The sequence below is a fragment of the Manihot esculenta genome, chromosome 12, assembly GCF_001659605.2.
Source record: "Manihot esculenta cultivar AM560-2 chromosome 12, M.esculenta_v8, whole genome shotgun sequence".
Classification (NCBI taxonomy): domain Eukaryota; kingdom Viridiplantae; phylum Streptophyta; class Magnoliopsida; order Malpighiales; family Euphorbiaceae; genus Manihot; species Manihot esculenta.
Genome location: NC_035172.2, coordinates 4000699 through 4021493, shown reverse-complemented (window position 1 = coordinate 4021493; position 20795 = coordinate 4000699). Strand labels below are relative to the sequence as shown.

General features: G+C 32.5%; 2 protein-coding genes across 2 annotated transcripts; both read right to left on the bottom strand.

Moving 5' to 3' along the window:
• Positions 1–10800: 10800 nt before the first annotated feature.
• Positions 10801–13151, bottom strand: LOC122721341. The gene is made up of 2 exons (XM_043948638.1): positions 12053–13151; positions 10801–11815 (listed from the first exon to the last, which is right to left on the bottom strand). Exons 1-2 carry the CDS (start codon positions 12609–12611, stop codon positions 10830–10832), a joined length of 1545 nt encoding a protein of 514 aa, XP_043804573.1. The 5' UTR covers positions 12612–13151; the 3' UTR covers positions 10801–10829.
• A 730-nt stretch (positions 13152–13881) lies between these two features.
• LOC122721322 (probable LRR receptor-like serine/threonine-protein kinase At5g48740) lies at positions 13882–19167 on the bottom strand. Its single transcript, XM_043948573.1, has 16 exons — positions 18589–19167; positions 17971–18514; positions 17435–17886; positions 17233–17350; positions 17065–17133; positions 16907–16975; positions 16740–16808; positions 16382–16453; positions 16190–16258; positions 15877–16112; positions 15596–15801; positions 15115–15241; positions 14957–15025; positions 14556–14745; positions 14354–14486; positions 13882–14241 (listed from the first exon to the last, which is right to left on the bottom strand). Exons 1-16 carry the CDS (start codon positions 18665–18667, stop codon positions 14029–14031), a joined length of 2715 nt encoding a protein of 904 aa, XP_043804508.1. The 5' UTR covers positions 18668–19167; the 3' UTR covers positions 13882–14028.
• Between the last annotated feature and the right edge of the window lie 1628 nt (positions 19168–20795).

Below are 20795 nucleotides of genomic sequence, written 5' to 3'. Positions count from 1 at the left end.
GCTTTATGTTTAATATTCTTTTTTTCTATTTTTTTAAAAAAATTTTGAGTTTTTTTATTTTTTGTATTTTGATTGGTCAATTTCAATTTAATATTTAATTTATAATATAATAATTAATAATTTGTAAAATATAATCTAATCAAATCATTCAATCAAATTATATTAAAATTAATCTAATCTAATTTAATTTTTTAACGGTTAAAATTTAATATTTAAAATTATTTAAATTTTAATATTTTATTTTGATATATTTTGATTTACAATTTAATTATGTATTTTCAATTGAAAATTTATAATTTTTAAAATGTAATTTATATATCTATATTGAAACTGAAATAAAGAGAAAGTTCAAAGTTCCAAGAGCATTCTATTTTTCTATATTTTAAAATATATATTTTTAAATCATGGACACAGTTAGGCGTTTTATATATACGCTAACTAATTGAAAATGTTAAAAAATATTAATTACAATTATCGTAGGTATATTTAAATAAATTTAAGAGAAATTTCAAATTTTATTTTTTTAATCTTTGATTCTTATTTTAAAAAAATTAATTATAAAATACAGTAATTAATTAATAAATTTTTTATATTATAAAAAAATAAATATTAAATACTAGATATTTTAAATATTTATTTACAAAAATAATAATTAATGAAAAATTATTTTTAAAAGTAAAATAATATTAAAAAAATTATAATAATTAATTTATATGTTATTATAATTTAGAAAAAAATAATTAAAAAATATAAATAAAAATGATGAGAAAAGAATTGGATGGAAGATTTGGAAATTGCAAATGACAGGGGATGGATCTAGAAGCCCTTCAATTATAGCCTTTGAATATATTCAACTATAACCGATAGTATTGAAAACTAATTAAATGGAGAAAAATTCGAAACGCAAGAGACTACAACCTTGTTTAGGAATTTCCTAGAGGGGGAAGGAAAATAATATTTTCTATTTATTATTATTTTTTAATTTTTTGTTTGGATAATTAAAAAAATAAAAAACAGGAAAATATAATTTTTTTATTGGAAAGAGATAAAAGTGAAAATAAGAAAATAATTATGTTTTTTTATACATTTACATTCAATTAATTTAAAAGGATGGAATGTTTATATGTATTTATATTTTAATTTTAATTTAATTAGTTAACTAATATGTTACATGTATTATTATTATTATTATTATTATTATTATTATTATTATTATTAATGACTAAATGATTAAAAATATTTCAACATTTATATTATTTTATATTTTAATTCAAATATTTATATTTTAATTTAATTCACCTAACATTTGCATTTAAATGTAAGTTTAGTTAATTTTTAAAAATTAAAATATAAAATTTCGAATAGAATATCAAATATAATATTTTATTATTTTTTAAATATAAATTATTTTAAAAATGATATTCTTACAGATTATATAGAAAATAAATATTGATAGATGGGTTAGTTAAGGAATTGTACAAGTATAGGCTTGATTTTTCTTTTTGTTTAGATACCGTCTCTCATGTATAAATAGGTTGTAATTTCTATTGTGAAATATAATAAAATATAATAAAATATTATATTTCTACATGAAATCAGAGTTATTCTCGTAGAGATTTAATTTTTTTTCTCTCTCGTCAAATTTTAAAATTTTTAGAGACTTAGGATGTCTGTTCTTTTGTGTTACCCATCTAGGGTAATATTTGTCTTTCATCGTCCACTTAGAGAGGACGCCAAAATTGTCTTGCAATCCGCTTGTCAGATCTGTGGTTCGTTTGCCGTTTGGGTGTTGGGTTATCTTCCTTTAATTCGTTTAAAGGTAAAGGAGTATAGAATTTTGGTTGAAATGGTTTTTGACAGTAAGACCCATACTATTAAAATTATCCAACATCTTTAGTAACCGCTGAGACAGGTAAACCGTGTCTTATTTCCTATTCATATAAATGGGTCATTAATTCTGGTGCGACAGATCACATGACAGGTAATCCTTATATTTTTACTAGTTTTCGATCTCATAAAGCACATTCTCCTGTTATTATAGCTGATGGGTCAACCTATAATGTTGAGGGTTCTGGAACTGTTAAACCTACTCCTTTTATTACCCTATCATCTATGCTAAGTTTACCTAATCTTACCTTTAATTTAATCTATGTGAGTAAACTTATCAAAGACCTAAATTATTGTGTTTCATTTTTTCCTGATCATTATCTCGTTCAAAATCTTGTGACGAAGCAGATTATTGGTAAATGACATGTATCTGGGGGTCTCTATATTTTGGATGCATGGGTGCCTCAGCCTGTTGCCTGCTCCAATGTCGTGTCTTCGTTTGAAGCACATTGTCGGTTGGGACACCATTCTTTACTGGTTTTGAAGAAGTTGTGCCCTTAATTTTATGAGGCATCTTTACTGGAATGTGAGTCATGTCATTGTACAAAATATCATCGAATCTCTTTAAGTCTTAGAGTCAATAAACAAGCTGAGTCTGCTTTTGAATTAGTTCATTCAAATGTTTGGAATCCATGTTCGGTTGGATCTAAGACTGGATTCAGGTACTTTATCACTTTTGTGGATGATTACTCTAGAATGACTTGGATTTATTTTATGAAGTATCATTCAGAAGTGTTTTCTCATTTTTTCGCCTTTTGTATTTAAATCAAGACTCAATTTAATATTTCTGTGAAAATTTTGCGGAGCGACAATGCTAAAGAATATATGTCAGAATCATTCCAGGCTTATATGACTCAACATGGTATTCTTCACCAATCATCATGTGTTGATACATCCGCTCAAAATGGGATAGCTGAAAGGAAGAATCAACATCTTCTTGAGACTGCTAGAGCTCTATTGTTTCAAATGCAAGTTCCCAAACAATTTTGGGCTGATGCTGTCTCTACAGCATGCTTTCTCATTAATCGCATGCCCTCCGCAGTACTAAACGGTAATACTCCTTATAATGTCCTCTTTCTTAAGAAGCTATTATTTCCTCTCGAACCACGATTATTTGGCAGTACTTGCTATGTTCGGGATGTCAGATCTCATGTGACTAAACTTGATCCTAAAGTTTTGAAGTGTGTTTTCTTGGGATATTCTCGCATTCAGAAGGGGTATCGTCGTTACTCTCCAGACCTCAACAAGTATCTAGTCTCAACAGATGTAGTCTTTTTCGAGAAAGTTCCTTTTTATCTTGTTGCACAAATCTCTCCTGATCAAGAGGATGATGATGAGTGGCTCATCTATAGAATCATATTTGATGGTGGGACCTCTTCTAGTATACCTTCTGCTGCATAATTTGATGGTAACATTCCTCCTAATACTCAGCCTCCTGTTAACCCGTCAGTTGTTCAAGTTTACTCTCGAAGACCAGTACCTGATGATACATGTCCTGCACCAGAATTTTCTTCGCCATCAGATCCACCACCGACTGACCTTGACCTCCCCATTAGTCTTCGTAAAGGTAAATGACAGTGTAAATCTATCTATTATATTGTTAATTTTTTGTCTTATGATCACCTCTCTCATTCTTCTACCTCCTTAATTGTTTATCTAGATTTCATTTCTTTGCTTAAGATAGTTAAAGAGACCCTGACTCATTCTGGATGTCTTGATGCAATGTTTGAGGAGATCAAAACTCTAGATGAAAATCATATTTGGAAACTAGTTGATTTACCCTATGGAAAGAAGGCTGTGGATTGTAAATGGGTTTTTACCGTCAAAGTCAATCCAGATGGCTCCATAGTGAGACTTAAGGCCCGTCTTGTTGCCAAAGGTTATGCCCAAACCTATGGCGTTGACTATTCTGACACTTTTTTTCCTGTGGCAAAAATGACCTCAGTCTGCTTGTTCATCTCCCTAGTTGCTTCTCAGCATTGGCCTTTACACCAATTAGATATCAAAAATGCATTTTTACATGGTGACCTCCAAGAGGAGGTATATGGAGCAACCACCAGGGTTTGTTGCTCAGGGGGAGTATAGGAAAGTCTGCCATTTGAAGAAATTTTTGTATGGTTTGAAGCAGAGTCTCCATGCATGGTTTGGAAAGTTCAGTGAAGTTGTTTAAAAATTTGGGTTGAAAAAAAGCAAGTATAACCATTCAGTCTTCTATAAAAATTCAGATACTGGTATTATTCTCCTTATTGTATATGTTAATGATATTGTCATTACAGGGAATGATAGTACAGGGATCTCTTCTCTCAAAAACTACTTGCATACGAGTTTTCATATCAAAGACTTGGGTCAGCTTAAATATTTCTTACGAGTCGAAGTCTTGAGGAGTAAAAAGGGAATTTTCCTATTTCAAAGGAAGTATGTCATTGACTTACTTGCAGAAACTAGGAAGATGGGAGCTAAACCATGTAGCACACCAATGATTCCTAATATATGTCTTACAAAAGATGACTGAGACCCTTATAATGATCCAAAGAGGTACAGGAAGTTGGTTGGAAAGCTGAACTACCTTATGGTGATGACTCGGCTAGATATTGCTTTTGCAGTAAGTGTTGTAAGCTAATTCATATCTACACATATGGTGAAATATTAGGCCGCTCTAGAACAAATTCTATGTTATCTAAAAGGGACTCCTAAACTCGGTATATTCTACAAAGATCATGGGCATACTGCACTTGAGTGTTTTTCTGATGCTGACTGGGCGGGATTCAAAAGTGATAGAAAGTCGACTACAGGCTACTGTGTATTTGTTGGAGGAAACCTAGTGTAACGACCCGAAAATCGGACCGCTACCGGCGCTAGAATCCAGATCGGCTTAAGGCCGCCGGGACCCGTAGCAAGCCTGACACATAACCTGTAAACCTGTATAATCCCATACATGATCAACAACATGCATAAAAATTTAAAACTTTTTCTTCAAATATCCAACTCAACCTGAACATACATGAACATAATCATAATCATAATCGTGATCCCTCTGTGGGATCTCATCAATGCCCCAACGGGCGATACAACATGAGATGAGTTGGCTTTCATGAACATTATAAAACATTTTTGATCATGTAATAAAAGGGATACCTCATACACAATGTCAAGCACAATATCTAATCCTCAATATCATTACATGACTGAAACTGTACTTTTACATAACATTAATACATTTATCATGTCCACACTATCTATTACATACATCAGACTTCATTACTCTTGTAAACCTCCTGGTCTACCCTGTACCTGCAATCCTGGGGAAAAGGGGAGAGGGGTGAGCTACTAGAGCCTAGTGAGCAGAATAATAAAAACATTTAAATCATATGGATCATGGAATGCATCACATCACAGCTAATCACATCAAGGATGAATTTGTCACCAATAGCCCTCTACATAGTCCAACTGTGCCAGAACGTAGAATGAGTCCTGGTCTTTCCCTTACATATCATAACATAACAGTGTCCAACTGTGCCAGAACGTAGAATGAGTCCTGGTCTTTCCCTTACATAGTGCCAGCGAACGTAGAATGGGTCCCACTGGTCTTACATTCCGTACCGTACATATCACATCGTCATATCATAGATCGAGGGCTATGGATCATCCAACATTCATCCACATCAACATTTAAATATGCAATGCAACATATTCGTGAATTTCTAATGCAAGCAACCTAATTCATCACATGGCATTCATGATGCGTGAAACATGCTGAAAGTTCATTCTTTGCTTTAAAACATAATAAGTTATTCCACTCACCTCTGGGTAGCTCCGACCAGACACTAGGGCAACAGACTCACTGCTGGGGTCCTCGGTTCCTCGGGTCCGAACCTACACAGGTGGACTCAAATGAGGGACCAAACATACATGAACATAACTCTAAACTACTCCCCAAAAACCCTCTAAAATATCATGGAATAATCATAGAAAAACATGCAAGAAAGGGCTGGACAGGGCACTTTCGGCGGCAGGTTCGGCGGCCGAAAGTCCCTCCAGAGCCGAAAGTCAGGCAGGTTCGGCAGCACCTTCGGCGGCCGAAACTCCCAGACAGAGGCGAAACTCATGTATGTTCGGCGGCACTTTCGGCGGCCGAAACTCCCAGACAGAGACGAAAGTCTCCTTTCGGGGGCAAGCTTCGGCAGCCGAAGGCTGCCTCCACAAGCATGTTCGGCGGCCGAAAGTCCCTTCGGCTGCCGAACCTGGTTTCTCCCTGAATGGCAGAAACTCAGCTCCCTTGTGCATTTTTGCCTCCAAACTCATCCAAACATGCATAAACCTATTCTACAACACCCATACACAAGCATACAAGTTCCTAGGGGCATCAACTAACTACAACCCCATCTACAACACATCAAACATACATTTGCAAGCCACATTGTTCAAAATCACACCAAAAACCCATAAACCTAACTATGACCTAAACATGCATTCTACCCCCATGAACTTCATAAAACTTACTTTAAACATAACATAAGCTAGAGATCGACTCTTACCTCTTGAAGATCGAGAGTAGAGGCGACCAAACTTGGAGTTGGAAGAGATTCGAGTTTTTGAACCTCAAAGCTCCAAAACTTTGCTCAAAAGCTCAAATCTTCAAAATGAAGTTAAAACAAGTGAAAAACTTGAAAGATCTAGAGGAAAAACATCAAAGATCGGTGAGGGGCGGCGGAAAGCTCACCTTGGCCGAAAATGGGGAAAAGCTCGCCCGTTTTCGGCTAAGGGACCCTTTTATAGTGGCTGGCCAGGCCACGTTCGGGGGCCGAATGTGCCTCCGCATGCATGTCATGTTCGGCGGCCGAACCTGGACTTCCCTCACTTGTGCTTTCGGGGGCCTAAAGGCGCTCCCGAAGGCATGCATGTTCGGCGGCCGAACTTGAGGTTCGGCGGCCGAACCTGAGTTTTCCTCCAAGGTTGTTTTAATGCAAAAACTCATTTCCATTTTACTTAAAACTATGAAATACCTTAAAACATTTTATGAAAACATGATTCTACCCTACTAGAGGCTTCCGACATCCGAGATTCCACCGGACGGTAGGAATTCCGATACCGGAGTCTAGCCGGGTATTACACCTAGTGCCTTGGAAAAGTAAGAAGCAAAATGTGGTATCCAGATCCAGTGCTGAGTCAGAATATAGGGTCATGACTCAATCGATTTGTGAGATTTTATGGATAAATCATCTACTGAAGGAAGTTGGTATGGATGTTGCATCATCCGCGAAACTTTTGTGTGATAATCAGGCTGCTCTTCACATTGCTTCCAATCCAGTATACCATGAACGAATTAAGCATATTGAAGTTGACTGTCATTTCATCCGTGAGAATATTCAAGAAAATTTAATCTCCACTAGTTATGTGAAGAAGGAGAGCAATTGGGTGATCTATTCACCAAATCTTTAAATAGGCTTCGAATTTTCTAACAAGTTGGGCATGAGAAATATCCATGATCCAATCTGAGGGAAATGATACAAGTTATATAGGAACTAAATATGTTAATATAGGAAATAAATATTGATAGATGGGTTAATTACTTAATATCAGAGATTGTATAATTATAAACTTGATTTTTCTTCCTATTTAAATACCATCTCTCATATATAGATAGATTGTAATCTCTATAGTAAAATATAACAAAATATTATATTTTTATAATTATTAATTGATATATTTAATTTAAAAAATAATAATAATTAAACGGTTAAATATATCAATGAAAACTTTAACCGTAAATAGATTTTGTTTTATATTCTTAATTATAAAAATTTTATAATAAATATATATTTTAATTATTTTATATATAAAATTTATTTTAAATTAAATAATATATATATTATAAAATATTTATAATTATTATTGCAAAATAAATTTATTAAGAATCAAGATGTGAGTTATATATTTAACCATTAGATTTTTTATTTTTATTTTTAATTTTAAAAATTGATTAAAACTACTTTCAAATATAATCAATTTATTTAAAATTTATATAAAATAATACAGACATTAGATTCTTTTCAGTCAATTGAATAATTAAAAAATAATTATAATAATACACGTAAAATGCTAACTAAATAATTAAATTGTCACATAAATTATTAAATTAATTAAAATTGCATTAAAATGTAAAATTGGGTCAATTAAATCAAAATTAAAAAATTTAAATTAAAATATAAATATATACAAATATTGGTCCTTTGAATCAGTTGGCCTAAATTTATTATTATATCATTTATTATTATTATTATCAAAGAAAAACTAAGCTAAACTACGAAAAAAAATAGAAATTAGACTATGAGCATCTTTGATAGTGAGATGAACAAGATCAACACGTGACTTTCCTAGAATTTGAAAATTTTCTCCGTGTCTAACAGCCATCTTTACAGGGTGATCACCACAAACATTAGTTTGTCAGATTCCATAAAAATAAAACTAAAATAATTTCCTAACTCAATCAATTCACGAATAGCTTGAGTTATGCTACTATAGCAACCATGCATCAAGATTAATCCATTTAGCATGTTAACTGCTCTTACATTATCATTCTCCACGACTACTCTTTTGAAGCCACGTTATTTCACCGGCCTAATATCATGAACGAATAACTTTTAACTTCGTTTTTTTTTAAATTGTTTAGATGCAGAATTAAAATTTTATCTGTTTCATGAAAAATATTTTTACGAAAAATATTTTTTATATTTTTAGCATTTACAACACTCGTATGAAAAATATTTTTTTAATAAAAATAAATTATTTTAAGAAAAATATTTTTTTAAAAAAAATAATTATTTTCTATATTTCACAATTTTTTAAAGATCTTTATATATAAATTTATTAATAAATTTTATTTTTTAAATTAAAATTAAATAATAAAAAATAAAAAGTTTTTTTTAATGAAAAATTTTTTCTATAAAAAATATTTTTTAAATATAAATTATTTTCTATAAATAAATAGAGACTAAAATAAAAAATAAATTTCATCATAGTACCTTTCTTAATTTCAAAACATCCCATTTTATATCTTAAATTACAAAAATTCTTTTTCTATATATATGTTCTCCTTCGTCCATAGACAGCCAATGAAGCTAATATGAGATGCAAGTTGGGATGGAGTCTAATGCAACTAGAATCATGCTTATTTAGAATCAAAGAATTTTTTTTCTCTTTTTCTCTAGCGGTTCTCAACATTAAGTGGCAAGGCTTATCGAGAATTGAATAACAGAGGAAGGGAAGATAGGTGCCTCTAAAATCGCACTTGTCTGATATCTGAAATGATCAAATAGCTCTCTAAAGTTACACACTTTTTCTACCTTTGCATTTTCTTTCGGTGCAGATCACCATTTATCAAAAATTTAAATAAATCAACATAATTCTATATATAAAAAAATTATTATGAAGTATATATCCTTAGAGCAAATATGAAAGATTGCATTGTTTCGATATAATTTTTAAATTTTATACATACGTTATAATAATTAAATTAGTGTTTTATTGATATAAAAAATACTTAATATAGTGTATAAAAAAAGTGAGAAAAGACTTTAATATTTATTCTTTATAGACTTTTATTAAAAGCGCATAGAATATTTTAGTTTTATAAATAAGATATATATTTAAATTATAAAATTTTTATATAATTTATATTAAATATATATAATTATATTAAAAATTAATGTGCTAAAGATAATTATAAAAATTATGCGTAGATATAATTAAGATTGATATTTATAAGAATCCATGCAGATATGTTTATATTTTTCTTCACCGTTGTTAACCATTCTGGGTGCTATAGAGTCGTCATAGCTCTTCAATTTATCTGGCCAGAGGAGTTGAATAAAGAAATAAAAGGCAAGTGATGAGAGGGGAAAATGAGAAAGGGAATTGTGAAGTTTTTAAAATTTTTTTAAATACACGTGTAAGTTAATTATTATGTAAACATGATTTTTAACACATCAATGCGATTACAAAATCAAATTTTGCTAAGAAGAATGAGATATTCACTTTTCAAAATTTAACCTGTAAAATAAAAACAGTTTAAAAGATAAAGGTATTAGGAATATTTTATTCTCTTTTAAACAAAGTTCAATAATTATATTCACTTATAGTTAAAAAAATAATTATATTTAATTATTATTTTTCTCCTACTTTTCATATATCCAAATGCCATGTACAAGTTATTCAATGGAGCACGTGACTGTGAATTTTGGACCCTCCATTAGTTATTATTCATTTTATGAAAAAAAAAATGAATAATTGATCTTCTGACAATGCCTTGTTTGGGTTGGATTTAAGCACTTCAAAGTCTTCCCAAGACATCTGACAATGCCTTGTCCCCACTTTCTCCAGAAAGCAGAGGAAAAACCATTTGGGTAAAATCTGAAAAGTTCATGAAAAATAATTGATCTTCTGAAAGATTCCTTATCTAATCAGAATTTTAACATCTCTCAACACCAATCATGCATTAACAGAAATAATTTAATATTATCTTTATTCTTTTATTTTTCAAAATAATTTTAATCGCTAATGTACTAATAATTCTGAATTATGTGATTAAATTGCATGCTGATCATATAATATACTTTAAATTATTGATTGCATATATATCTTTTAATTAAGGACCATACAATTAAAAATTATATTGAAGATAATATAATATTCTTATTAAAAACTAAATATTATAATACATTTTTATATTAATACCATTATTCCTATTATTATTTTGATGTTAAAAATTTAAATGCTTTTATTATTTTAAAATCAACACAAAAAGTTGTAATTTTAAATGTAAAAAAAAGATTAAAATTGAAACTAAAACTAAAGGCAAAATTAAAAGATAATCAAAACTAGAGCCTAATCCATACACAAATTGAAGAGGAGGCAAAAAAAAAAAAAAGTAGTAGTAAAAAACTCTAGCAACCAAGCTTAGAAGATGATGGAGGTAAAGAAGCCTGCCTTAGGAGCTGGTTCACAATATCTTCCACAAGTCTCAATTGAGCATTTTCCCTTTCTCTGTGCTCTCCACAGAAATTCAACTTCTCTTTCTCCTCTTGCACTATTCGGAGCCTTTCTCTTAGCCATTCAACTTCATTATCAATTTTCAACCTTTCACCATCAATGACAGATAAAGGATGCCTCTGCAAATCAATACTACCCAACAATGGTGGTCTGCTTTCTTTTCCATCATTCTCCTTTCCATGTACAGTTTTATCGTCAATGACATGAACATCATAAACAGTTGATTCTGTGTCAAGCAAGGAACTATGCATATTGCAGCCTGCTTGATTCCCATCAGCTGCCACTTCCTTTCCACCGTTGGATTCATCAATCTGCTGCAGAACTGGAGGAGGTGGATTCTCATTTGAATCAATGGAAAGTGAAAGTTTCTGTTCTGTATTATAGCTTGAATCACCTTCCAGCTGATCATTTCCTGTAAAGTTCATCTGCTCATAAGCCTCAACTTCCTTCTTCAGAAAATATATCTCCTTCTCCCTCCTAACAAGGATCTCTTTCAGAATGTTCATTTCTTCTTCATCATAATCAATTTTTTCTTCAATAACCCGTTGATACTGCTTTGCTTCCATTTCAATTGATGCCTTATCCTCTTGCAAACGTGATATCATTGCCATGGCTTCATCAGCAGCAGTTGCAGCAGCAGCCCTCTCTTTCTCCAACTCTTGGTAAAGGGCTGCATGCATAGCTTTCTCTTCTTCAAGTGCTTGTTCCAATGCAAGAATATCATTTGCATCATTTCCAGCGCCAACTTCAGCATCACAGGTAAATTTTTCAACAAATTGATCCTGCTTGATGCCTTCACCCTTCCCATAGGATCCATCCAATTCAAACCTATGCCTTGTTCTTTCACTCAAATCCTTGCCATTTGAATCATCTCCATCACCTAAACCAACATCACCAATTGTCAATTTTCACTCCAGTGTCATATATGATAAATATGCAAAAATGAACTCATGTTTCAAAAGATTCCAGGTCTAGCTAATACTGAAAACAAGCAGCATCAAGCACAAGCAAACAAATTATACATAACATACATTTAATTGCATGTAATTAAAAAAACAAAGAACTTTTCCTATTGGGCACTTGAGAGAGGCAATTAATCAAGGTCCATGTCTCTCACCTAGGAAACCATGTTCTATTCCACTGGAAATATCCAAGCTTTCGCTAATTTCGCTTCTTACACTGCAATTATAAAGAGGGCGGAGAACTCCTCTGCCAACCAAATGGGTGCCATTAGAAGACAAAGCAGGAGAGAGCTTTCCACAACCAACAGCAGCTCTTCTGCGCCACCGGATCCCAGACTTATGTTTCTGGTTCATAATCTTCTTCTCCTTAGCATCATACTGACTTTTCCTATCAATCCCTTCCACATGGAAATTGGATGATTGGTGACCAAACCAAATCAAATTAAAAGGAAATCTATCCTTCACCAACTCCTGAACAGCATTAATCTTTCTTATTGGCCAATCAACAAACAGTTTGTGCCAGCAGAAATAATCGGTTTGGTACCCAAAAAACCCACTGCAGGGACATGGCAGATAAAGCCCAAAGAAACTCAAGAACTTCGATGGAACAAATGCACAAGCTGATAAACATAGCAGGGAACAAGCAATAGCAAGGTCAACGAAAGCCATTATAAGGCCAACCAAAGTCCAAGAGCGAACCGCCCGGAAAGCCATCAAGCTAAAAATCCCAGATTCAGTATCAAATACTGAGAACAATTACAAGAACTTCAAGGACAAAAATTGAACAACCATCAAGAAAATGCAAAATCTGGAACTGTAACTTAAACAATTACCCACCATAAAAGAATATTAGTTCAGTAAAGAATTCTAACACAACAAAGTAAAAACATGACTTAATATAGTACAGAAACAAGCAGGTCCAACAAGAGGCTCAGGATCCATGAACACCAACAGATAAGCATCAAGGAAAAGCTTCATTACTAAACTGAAAAGGAAAGAGGAACCCTCGAATCTAGAGTCGAAATTATGAAAATAGAGTGGAAGATGGGATCAAATTTGACACCCAATATCAAGCAAGAATCTGATGAATTTGTTAAAAAAAAAAAAAGAAAAATCAATTCTTTTGGGGTCGACAGGTGAGGGCTAAAAAGTGGTCCAAGGAGAGGAGAGGCCTAAGCCAAGCATGGCAGCGGACAAAGCCGTCGGTTTCATTACGGCTCTGGAAAACTTTTTTGGTGGGAAAGTAGTAGATCGTCGTTACGTAGCCACCGTATTTGTCTACTGGCGATCCCGTATATCTCGATGTTGACAGTTGAGGAGTTATGAATAAGTAAAATGTGGATAAAACAAAAATGGAAACTTAATATTTAAGTCCTTTACTTTAATTACATAAAAAAAAGTCCTTTAATAATATTTATTATTATTATTTATTTAGTCATATTATTTCAAAAAAATATATTAATTATTATATTTTTTAAAATAAAAAATACATTAAATAGTCCTTCATTTCATTATTAATATTAAAGATGATTCATTGTGGCAATAACAATTATGGGTTGAGTTGGGTTGCATGTGATTGTGATAAAAATCACCTTTTGCATTTGGTCCACAATGAAAATGACATCAGAAGCACCAATTTTATGCTTAACGTGCACATGCACCATCTTTGACAATCACGTTTTCTTAATATTATAAAATAGGTTTATTTAGATAAAAAATAATTCAGCTAAAATTATTTAATTTGAAATTTATTATTTTTAACCTAAAAACTCATTGAAATTATATGCGTGTCAAATTATTTCAGATCTATTTGAGATTAAAGTAAATAAAAACTCGATTCAACCAAATTCTCATTTTTAAATTGCATATCCTTAGAATTCAAATATACTTGGTTATTAACTTGATTCAAGTAATGTAGGATATCATTCTTATAGTTTCACAATTTTCTTTCTTGCCATTGACTGAATAGAGAAAGGTAAATGTATACATACTCCAACATAGCTAGCCTTCTGCTTAGTAACTTACTTGAATCATCATCCACAAGAGCTCTTTTCTTCAAATTACACCAAAAAGCACAAACTTTGACAAGGTCTATTATATCTTTCTCATTTGTACTGATCTCGAAAGCCATTTACATGTCGCGAGCTGCAAGATATGAGAGTTGCATATTGTAGGCCTCTTTCAGATCTGCTAATACCTCTGCAATATTAGGCCTCTGTGAGGCATCTCTCTCTACTGACCTTACTGCAACTATGGCTGCCTTTCTCATGCTTTCCACATCAAATGTTCCCTTTAAGCTATCATCCACTATCTCAAATGCACCTGCCTGCAAGTAGGGCTTGGCCTGCATTTGACCATCACGGCACAAAATATTTTGTGCATTTTATTAAGCTATGGAGGACATAGAAGAAAAAGTTTCTTCGATATGAACTATGAAGGAATGAACTTTAGTTTACCCATAAAACCAAATTGAAAGAATCCGGAGTTCCTGAGTGACGCAATGGTTCTCGCCCGCAGATAAGCTCTAGAAGAACAACACCAAAGCTGTAGACATCACTTTTCTCTGTAAGCTGTTGGGTAGAATAGTACCTGAACATAATATGAATGTTAATGAGTTGTTGTTTGGCAAGATAGAGGATATGATAACTGGAAACTTACTCAGGATCAAGATAGCCTGCAGTGCCCTTGACAACTGTAGTCACATGACTTGCATCTGCCTGCATCACTTGTTTAGAAAGGCCAAAATCACAGACCTTGGCATTCATGTCTTTGTCCAGCAAAATATTGCTGCACTTTACATCGCGGTGTATGATTCGTGGTTCATTCCCATTATGCAAATAATCCAATCCTTCAATGGCAATGAAAATTGTGTCAAACTTCATCTTTTAATCATGGCTAAAATCTGTGACAGGAAATGCTAGAAGGCTAATGTCTATGGTACCATCTGGAAATGACAGAAATGAATTTTTCTTGAAAGTATAAGATCTCGATCATCACATTTCTTTCATATATTTCTACATTTAAAATTGAAAGATATAATTATGAGAACATGAACATACCTTTAGCAGCATCAACAGCAATTTTCAGCCTACGAACCCAACTTAAAGAAACTCTCTGACTGTTGGGACCTTAATGGAGATAAGATCGGAAATTCTCAGGCGCAGAAACTATTTAACTGGACTCAAAATCCAGGATTATTATTGATTTAACAACATACCATAAAGGTGATCAACCAATGATCCGCCAGGTAGATACTCATAGACTAGTATTTGCTGCTTTGATTCATGGCAAAATCCTTCCAAACATACAAGATTTTGGTGACGAATTTGAGACAACAGATACACCTAGCAATCAAAATAAGGGAAATAAGACAACTCTAGACTCCAATTCTATTTGAAATTCACTTATAGACATATGAAACAACTCACAGGAGTGAAAAAAAACTTGTCAAAGGATATCCCAGCTGAAAAATAAGGGTATCCTTACAGGATATGTATGATTTGGGATTTCATACAAGTTAACAAAATAAGAGTAGATTGTAAACTTTATTTCAAGTGAAGGTAATTCAGAATCTGATGGACTGTAAAGATTCTAACCTGTGTCCATCAATGGCATTCCAAGCTTATTAATCAGTTCAGAATCCTCTTCCATCATTGCAAATACAACAAATGAAATAGTAGAGAGTTCAAATGAAAAACCTCATTAATAAAAGAATCAGCCCCAAGTTGAGTCTTATCAAACCGCACTTTTACAGCTACCAGTTTCCCTTCAGAAAGCTTTCCAAGGTAAACAGATCCAAAACTACCACGGCCAATAACCTCCTTAAAGTTGTTTGTAGCAGCTTTGATTTCTTTGTAGGAAAAGATTCTTGCAGAATTCCAGTTTCGCATGTCTGTTGCAGCTCCTGCACATTAAAATCATCTCTCAAATTAGTATATGTAATACATCCTCAAAATATAACATTGCAACTTCTTCTTACTGTCCGAATATGTCATTCCACTGCTTTGTTTCTTTGTGTACAGGAATACTGAGAGAGAAATGACAAGCAGAACAAGTATGGTTCCTCCTGCTGCACCGAGTATAATTGCCATATGACTAATTTTGTTAGGCTTTTTGTCAGTAACTATTGTAACTTGTGGAGTCTCAATCGAAGGATTAGATGCAACATCGTTGCAAGACATTGTGGAGAAGGAAAGACATGGATTCCCTCTTGTCCTGAAATAGGCTGACGCATCAGCATTCTAAAAATGCAAAGCATATTCAAAAGAAAAGCAAGAATTTCAATTCCATACCTGACTTCCAAACTTTCTCTATTCAAAGACTGAGGAAGACTGCCTTGCAGTTTGTTGTTTTCGAGGTTCCTGAAGAATGAAAGATAAAAATCTAATCTGGTTAAGGACATGGATTGTGAGTAATGTATGACACAGTTAGAAACAAAATATCTGTTTAGTTGCCAAGAGTTCGATACCCATAAGTTTACTTACAGTAGATGAAGGTCCACCAACTCTCCCAGGCCATCAGGAACTATTCCTTGCAAGCTATTATTTTGCAGGTCCCTTCACATTGAAAAATTAAAATGCAACATTAGTATCTTGATTTTTGTGTATGCAGCTAAAGATACTAACAAGGATGTAAAAGTATTGAAAGTCCCACATGAAACAAAGAATTGAGGGGCACAAATTGTGGAGCAAAGTTAATCAAAATGGCTTTACAACAACCACAAGGCCACAATCTAGAAGCAAATTTCACTTCCCAGGCTCAATTCTGATCCAATTTATAAAAACAGCAAATATATAAATAGTTTGGATTTCACTCAAACAAATGAGAAATTTTATAACTTACAAAATCTGAAGGCCAATCAAATCATCCAATTCAGTTCCAAAGGATGTTAAATGATTGAAACTCAGGTTCCTGAAAAAAAAAATCAGAACAGTAACAAATGCATTTTTTTTCTCTTGAAATAAAACTTGGATGGATTCTTCTATTACTGTAATTAATTTAGTTATTACAGCTTCTCAAGATGTTGGAGGCTTCCCAAGTTCTGTATCTCTCCAGCAAGTGAAGTGTTGTGCAAATCCCTGAATTACAATGCACGAGAAGAGATGACAAATGGAGTTAGAAAAGAAGTGAAATAAACATAAAAACAATATTGCAGATCAGACTTTACAGTGCTTTGAGGTCCAACAGATCACCAAATGTTGGACTAATTGACCTTAAGTTGATATCTGAAAGATCCCTAATGAACAAAAAATGAAAAGGAAAAAGTCATATATCAATAGACCTTAATTGGATGACGAAAAGAACAATAAAGTACAATGATTTAATTCGAACATACAATGATGTGACTAGGTTTTCTTCACATTCAATATGGTCCCATGATTTTGGAGAGCATGGATCATCTTCCCATCCCAGATCTAACCCAGTGGACTGCTGAATAACCTGAAGTGCAGACACTGCAACAAAATTTAAAAGCGTGAGGTACAATTGGGCCAATTCTAGCAACTGAAAATGAACTTGTCAAAACAAAGAACTGGCACCTGTAGTTGAGGAAGCTTCCAATGGAATGTCCACAACCTCATACACCTCGATAGCATTGATTTGCGGATAAAAATTGATACTTTTCAGTGTAATATTCAAGCTACTGATTCCTTTTCTAGTTAAGTGCAGAGCACTAGGTTCTGACATTGTCACTGTATAATTAGATTGAGCAATATCCCCATTAATAAAGATATCAAAAGAGGGAGACAGAGGAAGAATCCCAGCAAAGTAAAGGACAATGTAGTAGTCCCCTAGTGTATCAAGAGCAAGATTGTAAGTTAAGGCATTTCTTCGTGCCAGAACTCTAGCCGTTTGAAGAACAGCAAGAGGAGGATTCTCAGGAAGACTTGACAAGTTGAAGCTATGTAGCATATTGAATCCACTCGACACATGAAAGGGTGTATAGTTCTCATCAGCATCCCAGACACGATCATGTGGATCCAAAGGATACCTGTTTTAATCCAATCCAATAGAAAAAAGGCTTACAAAGATCACCAGAATCTATAGGGGAGAAGACAGCATTACAGATTCTTACCTCAAGGAACCATTAGTGTAGCCACTATTGATACGGTGAGACTTTCTAAGTGATTTATCAAGAAACTCTCCCAGGCCACTCTGGTAAGCTCCTTGAGGAAGTGGCCGGACTTCGATCGATGAAATTACCGGAGATCCACCATCAGGAATGGCATGTAAACAGAAAGAGAGTGTATCCCTTTTAACCGGCCATACAAATTCTTCATTCCATGGATCAGTGGTAGTAAGGTTTACAGTAGTAACAATAGCAGTGCCAAGAGAAACAGAGAAAGCAGGGGGTTTTCCAAGTTTGTCATAGTTCTTGTACACAAACTGAGCTCTAACAAGCACCACAGAAGACACATTTTTCACTGGCAGCTTGTAACACTTGCGACCCTGATCAGTTTCAGGGAAAAAGCGGACAGGGACAGGAGATGAAGAGGTACCCACAGAGTAATCAACGGTGGTTGTGTTGCCTGTGCTTGTATAAGCACTATCCAGAACCCATTGAATGTTGAATGAATCAGTATAGTTTTTACTTGCACCGCAAGACAAACTCAAGAAACCTGTAATTTACAGACGCATTAAATCAAACAGTATGAAAAATTTGCCATGAACACTCACAAGGAGTAAGGCATACCATCTTGGTCTTCACAGAAACCAAGTATCCACAGGCCAGAGAACAGGATGAAGACAACCCAGAAGCAGTTGATGTCCATAGAACCAGACCCTCAAATGGAACCCACAAGAGACGAGAGTATCTCACTGTAAAAACCAAAAGAACAAACCTGTACGTATCCCAAGAAACTGAAAGAATTTGTCTTTCTTGTCGCTTGTCGATTTTCTTTAACAGAGAAGTTTTTTTTTAATGAAAATCAAAACAAAGGGATGAAAAGAGATTGAAAAGTAGGAGTGGGGTGAAATTGGATTGCATAGTGACGATTATGGGGTGGCCTGGGGAGCATGATTTATAATTATTTATAGCACTAACGCTACTAATCAAGTAGTGGTAGTTAAAAAAGCAGTTCATGTAAAGAGAAAGTCATTTCTCCCTCAGAGTGCGTTGTTTAGAACTGAAAAAATATAAGGGAAATCTGACAACGGCTTCTCTGACGAAGTCGTTAAGGTTCAGAAACGGAAGGGAAGCTTGAAAATGACTTCGTTTTGAAAGGCCCTGGCGTGTGGTTGACGAGCTTGACCATGCTTATATTTGTCGTTTTAAGTTGACTTGTCCGTGAAACGACAACATGTATGTTTATTAGCTGTGTACGAGTCCCTAACATAGGATAATGCGAGGCTGAAACGTGTCCATCTCTTTTATAAGGCCTATTTACATTAGAATACTTAATTAACATTTTTTTTTATTTTTTGGATTTTAATAATCTTATTAATACTATTATATTATAAATTTATGAATATATTTTATTTTTAAATTACAATTAAATAATAAAATAGAAGTTATAACTCTCTGCGCCAATCACTTTACACTCCACTTTTTTTATATAGAGTGATCAATTATTTTCAATTCATTTACTGTGACATTAATAACTTATATTTATATTTAAAAAAAAAAAGAAAATTGATGTATAAAATTAGGTTACAGAGGCGTGATTGTATTGATGGGTTAGGTATGAAATGACAAATTAAAGAGGAGTATGAAGTATGAATAGATGCATAGGATGCTTAAAGAAGCCGTTTAATCAAAACAATTATAATTTTCACAGTTGCTTTTTTAAACTTTGCTTTGAAAATTCATAATTTACAACCTCATCCCCATCATGTATCTTTCCCGTAAAAGGGAAGCTACCTTTCAATTCCTTAATGATTCTAACATATCTTCATCAATATCAACTTCATCAATTCCCTCCCTTGTATTTCTCATGCTTCAATTATGAACCCTCCATTTTCTTCTATCTCTTTTCTCTTTCATTTCATGAGAACTTGATGACCAGGAGCCAAATCCCGGCTCTTTTTTCAGTCATCCCCGGTTGATACTCTCCATCAATTTGTCATTCTTTTATTTAATGTGACTATTTTGAAATAAATCAAAAGAAATGAATTTATTTTTATATTTAACAAAATTAATAATATAAGATTTAAATATTTTGAAATTTTGTAAAAATTAATTTATATAAAATTATTTAATTAATTTTTTTAAATATATATATATATATATATATTAATTTTAACTTCAAATTTACTCAGGGATGGTTGGTTTAGCTTTAGATTGCTTATAGTTTATAAGCTTAAACCAACTATATGGTAATCTTTAATAAAGTAAATGACAGGTAATATAAGGTTTATTTATATTTGTTTCCTAATAACTGATAGTTATTTTGACCTTATTTTTTATTTAGATCATATTATTTTTTAAAAAATTTATTAATTATAACTTTTTAAATTAAAATTTCACATTCTTATTTAAAATTATAAAAAATAATAAATAAATTAAACTAATTATAATATTTATTGTTTTTAAAACTTATAATATTTATTACTAGATTACATTTTTAAAATTTTAGTTTTAGTTATTATATATGTTATATAATCAATTAATACTTTTATATTTATTTTATTAATATAATAAATTGATATATCTTATTAATTATTTTATATTCAATTTATCAAAAAAGCTATTATAATCAATTATCAACTATCAATTATAATCTAGCTATATACTGCTATTAACCACTATCAACTATATTTAAACCAAATAGACCTTTATAGTTTTTTTAATTAATAACTGCTTTCTTTTTTAAAAGAATTTATTTTATTTTATTTTAATATTGAGTGTTAATATTTAATGTATTTATAATTAATATTAAGTGATATAGATCAATATTAAAA